The following is a 7,613-nucleotide window of genomic DNA, read 5'->3' as shown; positions in this document are numbered from 1 at the left end:
AACTTTGCAGAAATTTTTTAGGGTTTAGAAATAGAAAATAAGAAGAGGCAAAGGGGTGTGAAAAAGGCAGGGCGCCGCGGACGACCGACCAGAATAGATAAATTCCAAACAGTTAAATTAGAGAGAAAGATGCTGACAATAGTAATTAATTTAACAGCAATATGTTTTGTCTATTATCGTGGGGTTTTCTAAACTATAAAGAAATCAGCAATTTGATGACAACGACTACATCTTGTCTCCCTAAACCACGTTTTATTCAACAAAGTCCTTCTAGTATACAGCTGTTAATCCCATATAAAGCGACAAAATTCTCCCCATAATACGACATTTACTAGCACGTATAATACAAACGAGTGGTCCTCTAGCTATAAGCCAAAATATTGCTTAGAAACTACAATTATTTGACATAGGAGAACAACCACCTACAACCACCAAAAAAAAAAAATTAGAATTAGCTACGAACTTTGTCATTATTCTGTCAGCGACTGAATTTTCTATTTAGCTACAAAATTTGTCCATTGCTAAAACCTTATTTTTTTAGTAGTGCTATGATTATATATCTCTATTATCATTTTAGTTTCCTCAAGATATTCCTAGTGCGCCCGATTAAATTCGAATTCAAATTCAAATTGAGAAGTCTTATATTAGAGTGTGTAGTGCTCCATAATAAAGACGACTTCATACTCATTACTCGAACTTGAGATGCCTGATTTAGAATAAAGTAGTACGTGTAATTTCACCGCAACCCTCGTCGATTTTCTGTTAGAAAATTAAATTGGGGTTGCACGGTTTTGAGTTTGGATCTGTGTGCCTACTTGTATAATTTTTCGTCACTAACAGTAACTTCTAAGGAAGCATTCACATAGAAAAGATCAAGTCAATGTGAAGAAATAGATGACAATTTTTCTTCGTCCAGCCATTGCTAATATTATTCCATTTCTAGTTTTAATTCAAGCTAAAAGCTTTTATTGTTAAGGTTTGATATTTGAGGCTTCTGGACCATTAAATTTTTTGTATAGAAATATCTTGTCCATTATTTTCATCTAAGACTTGTTCTAATTAGTACCAAGTGTCAATTACATATAAATATATACGGTTGGATCATTGATAACGATTCTCACCAAGTCTTTTTAAAATCCTGGCATCATCCTACATAAAAGAAAGGGAAATAAATAAATAAAAGGGTTTATGAAGTCAAATTTAACACATTGAAATTTATGATAAATATGTGGAATTTCTGAAGTAGTAATTTCAGAAACATCTCCCAATGAGTACTCGGAAAACAGATGGTCCCTAGTGTAATAGTACAAAGTGTACTTTGTAATAGTACAAGTGCTAAATCCAAAATTCCCAGCCAATAGTGAATAAGCTCTGCCTCTCACTTCTCAAATGACAAAGAAATGAAAGCAAATCTCTTGAATGCTCAATAAGTATCCTAATTTTCCAAAAAGGCCAATATATACCAATATAGAACAAGAAGAGGAAATGAATAAAAATCAACATCAAGAAAGGAGGGGAAAGCATTGAATCTATGTCCAATCATGCAACTATGAAAATTGTACCCTTCACTTTGGATGGATAGGGTTTTGCTTTGGCCTTTTGGTTCAAAGGCTAAGATGACAACAGGGATTCCTTTTATGGTCCCCCCATCCCCAACTCTTACTACAAAAATTGCAAATAATGTTACAATAGGGCATTGTTATGACATCTAATTTTAGCAGATGACTTTTTTCTTTACATTTTTGGGTACCAAAAGGCAAACCAAGTTACTCACTAGTTGCCCTCTTTAAGCTGCACGATAACCACTTCATATTTAATAGTAATGGCATGGCATACATAGGAAGCTTCCCCCATCCACACCTCCGTTGCCTTTTAACTTATCGGGCTCAATTGGTACGAGAAATAAGGGATAATTAATCTTATAATTAAATTTTAGATGAGTTTATTCCACATTTGATTGGAATAAAATCACGATATAACTAATCCCGAAATTGTAGTATTATTTTTATCCCTATGAGAATGGGACAAATAATCACGGGATAGCTAATTACAGGATAATTAATCTCGATATAACTTGTTTCTTAACCAAACGACCCCATACAATATTCTCTAACTATGGTTCGTATGCGAAATAAGGAAAAGGGTGACAATTTGGCACAAGATAGTCGGAAATGTGTGGTTAGAGCAGCTGCGATAAGCGGGAAAACTATCAAAATACGATAATTGTTTGTGGAAGTTTTAACTGAAAGATACATATACCTATTATATTCTGTATAAAATAATATGTATGTATTATCCTACATTATTTAGTAATGCAAAGTTTAACACCAAAAAGCCAAACGCTACGCCAGTTTATGCAAAGTTCTACATTATATATCAAACGCCGTATTAGTTATGAGAGAACACATTAGTAACGTAAACTTTTTATGTAGCAAATGTTGTACGCTGAGATCGTTTTTAGAAAATCAAATGACCCTTTACATTATAAATTTGTATTATACTATCCGTCTTTGTAGAAAATGAAATAACCCTGTACATTATGAACTTTAATTATACTATCGACGTAGTTTAATTAATTGTAGTAACATATTACTTACTCCTTTTTTCAATTTCCAACGAATTCAATACGCTCTTAGTGTAAAAAGTACCTTGAGTTGATTTTAAAGAGAACAGAAACATCAAACTATGAGCTCATATCTAAGGGTAGAAAGAATAGCAGGCGCAGCGTCATAAGAAAAATAACAAAAATAAAATGAGGTTCAATGGTTGGGAGAAATTAACAAACAAAATCTTATATACATACATACATACATACATACATACATATATATATATTTTCTAAACCACAACTATAACATTACAAAGTAAGACCACAACATCATGAATTTTCCAATCCATGTTCTGAAATTAGTACATTTAAGTGGTAGTAAACAACTGAGAAACCACCAGAAATTACTCTCCTTATCAAATACTCTACATCCACCTTCCATTGCTAGAAAACATCCCAAGGTAAGCTCAAAACAAGATGCTTCCACAAGTCACATTTCTCAGGCACCCAGCCGAGAGGCCGACACTCCATCAGAAAACACCTTCACCACAACTTAACAAGAAGAAATAACAGTAGTCTTCAAATGCAGAATGACAACCGCAACGGCCACCAGAAGGTGTAGTAGACACTCTTATCACCAATGTGATTAAGTTGACAAGTAATAATTAGAAGTAATTCTACACAAAATCATATAACTACACACCATTATATTCACTACAGAGGAGGGGGAACAAAACCCGAGTGAGATGTCAAGCTTCTGTTATATATAGCTGCCTTTAGTTGAAGTTAAGTATTTCTATGAATGGTTAGGATGGATGAAGCTAGTTATCTCCTCCATTAGGCAACGGAAATGATCGTTATTGGGCAAGAAGTAGAAACCTATTGTTGCCTCCTTTAGATATAGGAGATTCACCTCGTGCCCTGATTTTTGCAAACCTTCAACATAAGTTAATTGCCAATCCTGAACAACATCCAAACCAGCTACGACGACTAAACTCTTTGTAAAGTTAAGTCCTTCGAGGCTTCTACCCCTCGGGCCAAATATATTACAAGCAGGATGATCCCTATCTTCCCCTTCTGGTAGATAAGCTCTCCAGTACCAATCCCTATCTTGAACTGTTACAAAGTATTTACCATCCAATCTCTTCTCGGATTCGGTCCTCTTTTGGCCACCAAACATTGGATGAAGTAGAATATTACCCAATACCTTAATATCAGCTTCAGCAGCCCTCACAGCAACATGATGAGCAATATTACCACCAGAACTATCACCGGCCAAGTAAACATGAACTTTCAAATCCTTTCCACTCTGAAGCCATGGCCTCGATTGCACCCATTGAAGAGCAGCCCATCCGTCATCGTAAGCACAAGGATAGCGATGCTCAGGTGATCGTCGATAATTCACAGAAACAACAACAGCCTTGCAAATGCTAACAAGGCGACGGCAAAATGTATCATAAATAGCACTATTGGCTGAAGAATGAGTAAAACTTCCACCATGGAAGAAAATAATGACAGGTACTATTTCTGTGGTGCTCAAAGGTTTCTCAAGCTCAACTTTACCCCAATCAGCCTCATTTTTTGGGGCTGGTCTATAGACGCGGTTAAGCAGACTTGTAGCACGATCAATGACGTCAAAAGAGTAAACTCCATCAACTGGAATCGAGTTTGCAGCGACTTTCCTTTCCAAGAACTCTGCCAAATCGCGATTAAACGTGCCATCAGACCGACGAAGCATGTTGTAAGCCAGCTTGAAATTGGATATAAGAATCCATGTATTAAGTGGAACCACTCTCTGCCAAAATGGACATAATAAGGCCTAGTCATTAAAAAAGTAACATGTACAAATAGTAGAACCAATATCCACTCCCCATTCTGAGGTGCTAACAGCAAATTGATCCTAGCAATATGCAGCTTGTGACAATCCAAAAATAGCCACAACAAATAAAGGAAATATCTGGCAAAATTTTTATGCATAGCCAGAAAGAGAAAGTAGCAAACGGAAAAGAAAGAATCAAACCCCAAAAGAGCAAATAGGAAAGCAAAAAGTGATTCTGTAAAAAGGAAGTTAAATTTTGTACAGACAGGCCAAAGAAACATAAGAATGACAGACCATCTACCTAATCAAAGCTCATCCACAAAAATCAATCATAAAGTTTCATCCTTTTTTCCTCAAAAAAAAATTCAAATTTTCTTAGACACAAAAAGGTCAAACCAGAAAAAAGAGATACTTTCAGACATAAAATGATCATCTAATTAAGAAAAACTGGCAATTAACAGAATCATTACCAGCTAAGCTTAATAAAATATCACGAAGGGAAAAGGCTCAACTCAAAGATGAAGAAGAAACCAAAGAAGTTCAAAAAAGAAAAGTACCTTAGATTCGTTAGCGTTGATCTCGTTACTGCCTGCCATCACTATTGCTAAAGACTCAAACTTTGTACTAGAAGCTTAAAAGGGTGCACTGATCTTCAGAAATATGAGTGTATAATCGTTCATGAGGACTCAATAGAGATTAGAGAGCAGTGATCCAAAGAATGGAGTTGGGGTGTGTGTGATTCGGGGAGGGGGGGTGTTTGACTAGTTTAGGAGTTTGTATGTAAGTGAAGGGAGTTTTGATTCCTCGTTTTGTGTTAACTAAAACCAGCACAGACACTTCTGAAATAACAACAGTCTTCCCCAGAAAACACAGCAACTAGGAAGGCAAAGACTATAGAGAGGGAGAGAAAATATTAGCCCCAAAATTAAAACTTAAAGCGTGGAAAGCGCACATACACGCAGAGAAAGAGAGAGGGGTGGGGGGAATAGGTGAAGACCAAAAGGGAAATAGAGAGAGGAAATAAAAAGACGACAAGAACAGTGAAGAAACAGAAGAAAAAGTGGGATGAGAGAGAAAGAGCCAGCCAGCGTCATTAACAATTTTAAGGCTATTTTTGCAAAAGAATAAATGAAAAATAAAACAAATCACTAGAACGTTTAAAAACTCGATCAAACGCTACATAAGACTATGAGGCCATAGTTTCAACCTTATTAAAATGTAGCATAATGTTTAATTCTATTAATGTGTGAGGTTCTGTTTTAATCCTACCACTCACATTGACCTTATTGATGTGTATTAAAGTATGTCAACTCATATTACTTCGGGGTCATTTGGTAGGGTGCACAATAATAATATTGAATAGAGTGTATTTATAATGCTAGTATTAATTATAGATGCATTAGTTACGGTGACATATTTTTTATCTATTATTTGGTTTGATATATTAAATCATTGCATAATTTCTAAAAGAATTATTTGTTTACAAAAATACCCTCAAAATCAGCCCATCACTCTATCTTTTTAAAAGAAAATATGTTGAGGATTGTTTTTATATGAAAAAAAGTTTTAAAAGAATTATTTAATTTGTCTACCTATATTGCAGTATATAACTGAATATTTATTTATATAAAAAAGATATGCTAAGTATTTATTTATTTACTAGGAATATAATTTTATTTCTCACTATTTGGATTATTTCAAACTTGCCTTAATATAATAGCATATTTTAATTAAGCATAAATTTTGAAGGACAATTTTGTCTTCAACTAAGTTAAATGCATGCATTAAAATACATTGCATTGTTAAAAACATGGTTTTCTATGCATTAGTTATGCATAGGATAATACCAAATAGGGTGTATAAATAATATTTGCATAGGTTCAAAATATGTAACAAATAAGGTACTATTAATATACAAAGCTAATGCATGCATTATTTTATCTAATGCATCATACGTACCAAACTACCCCTTAGTGTTAAATATCATTATATACTAACATTCCTTTATTTTTTGGTTTCCCACCCGGTGTCCGGTACCCGCATTGAAGTCCGATTATATCCGAATTCGTGCCACGTAGGGTCCCATTCGGGAAGAAGCGCTCCCTACCAAAGATTTTTCCATACTCCGGGCTCGAACCCGAGACCTCTGGTTAAGGGAACTAACATTCCTTATTTACATTAGAAAAATATTACTCCTACTGTTTTAAACATTCAAATATTTCGTCTGAACATTTCTCGACAAATTAACTATAGGTTCTTATTTCATCAAAACAATAGAATTGTTATGCTCATTCTAAATTTATTAAAGGGATAAAGTACAAACAAAATATATCTTTTTATTAGAGGTTAGAATCGATCTTCATAAGAAGAATTAGGGTAAAAGAAAATATACATTATGAAAAATCAAATTTCCATCCACGAGAACCAAATTAAGAGCTTTCATAAAAATTCTCCATGGAGAATGAAGTTTGCATTTTATATCGGAAAACAACTCAAGTATGTTGAACTTTTCTGTATTGGAAAAAATTGAGCTTACATATTGAAGTGATTGAAAGATGACGTGTCATGACATGGAGGCTGGTCAAAGGATGATGATTAGCAAAGAGGTACGAGTTGCAACAGATACGAGCGGAGGCACGAGTTGCAACAGATACGAGCAGAGGCACATGAAGAGGCACGAACGATTATTCAGAAGACTCAACGCTCGTACCTATTTAATCCAAAAATCAAGGAGAATGAATCTGACAACACAAGAGAGTACAGATACAGTATTTAATAAACATTAACTACTAAAAACGTTAAGGAATCTGTATTGAATCCCAATGATTATGTAACGTAGCATTTAATGTATTTAATTGTTTATAATGGCCTTATTATGACAAAGGCATAACGTATAACTTGGAGATAGCTATAAAAGGAAGAAAATGGATCATTTGTAAAGACACGAAATACTACCTGAATACATTGGTTTACTTTGTTTTCTTCTGATTATCTTATTGTTGAAAAATCACTTTCTTTTATTCATTCTTTATTTATCAGTAACCTGAGTTCTTCTAAATTAAGTCTTTAACCGAAATTTCACTTTTTGGTTAAACATTTTCATCTTTGAAAGAATAAATTTCAGTTTATGAGAATGCAACACAAGGGTGAGACGGTCTCAAATTCAGAATCAATTTCTTAGTCTAATTTTTTTTAAATTACATAATTGAAAACAATATAATAGTATTACTATTAATACAAAAAAAT

General features: G+C 34.0%; 1 protein-coding gene across 1 annotated transcript; it reads right to left on the bottom strand.

Moving 5' to 3' along the window:
• Nucleotides 1-2,766: 2,766 nt before the first annotated feature.
• On the bottom strand, nucleotides 2,767-5,348 carry LOC104219184 (gibberellin receptor GID1B-like). Its single transcript, XM_009769816.2, has 2 exons — nucleotides 4,925-5,348; nucleotides 2,767-4,343 (listed from the first exon to the last, which is right to left on the bottom strand). The coding sequence occupies exons 1-2, from the start codon at nucleotides 4,961-4,963 to the stop codon at nucleotides 3,345-3,347; spliced, it is 1,038 nt and encodes a 345-aa protein (XP_009768118.1). The 5' UTR covers nucleotides 4,964-5,348; the 3' UTR covers nucleotides 2,767-3,344.
• Nucleotides 5,349-7,613: the final 2,265 nt, after the last annotated feature.

This window comes from Nicotiana sylvestris, chromosome 9 (assembly GCF_000393655.2).
Source record: "Nicotiana sylvestris chromosome 9, ASM39365v2, whole genome shotgun sequence".
In the NCBI taxonomy this organism is placed as follows: Eukaryota; Viridiplantae; Streptophyta; class Magnoliopsida; order Solanales; family Solanaceae; genus Nicotiana; species Nicotiana sylvestris.
This window is presented reverse-complemented; position numbering and strand designations above follow the sequence as displayed.

Coding starts and splice junctions, on each gene's coding strand:
- LOC104219184 (XM_009769816.2), bottom strand. CDS start 4,963: ATGGCAGGCAGTAACGAGATCAACGCTAACGAATCTAAG. Junction 4,344..4,924: donor TCAACGCTAACGAATCTAAG/GTACTTTTCTTT, acceptor CCATTTTGGCAG/AGAGTGGTTCCACTTAATAC.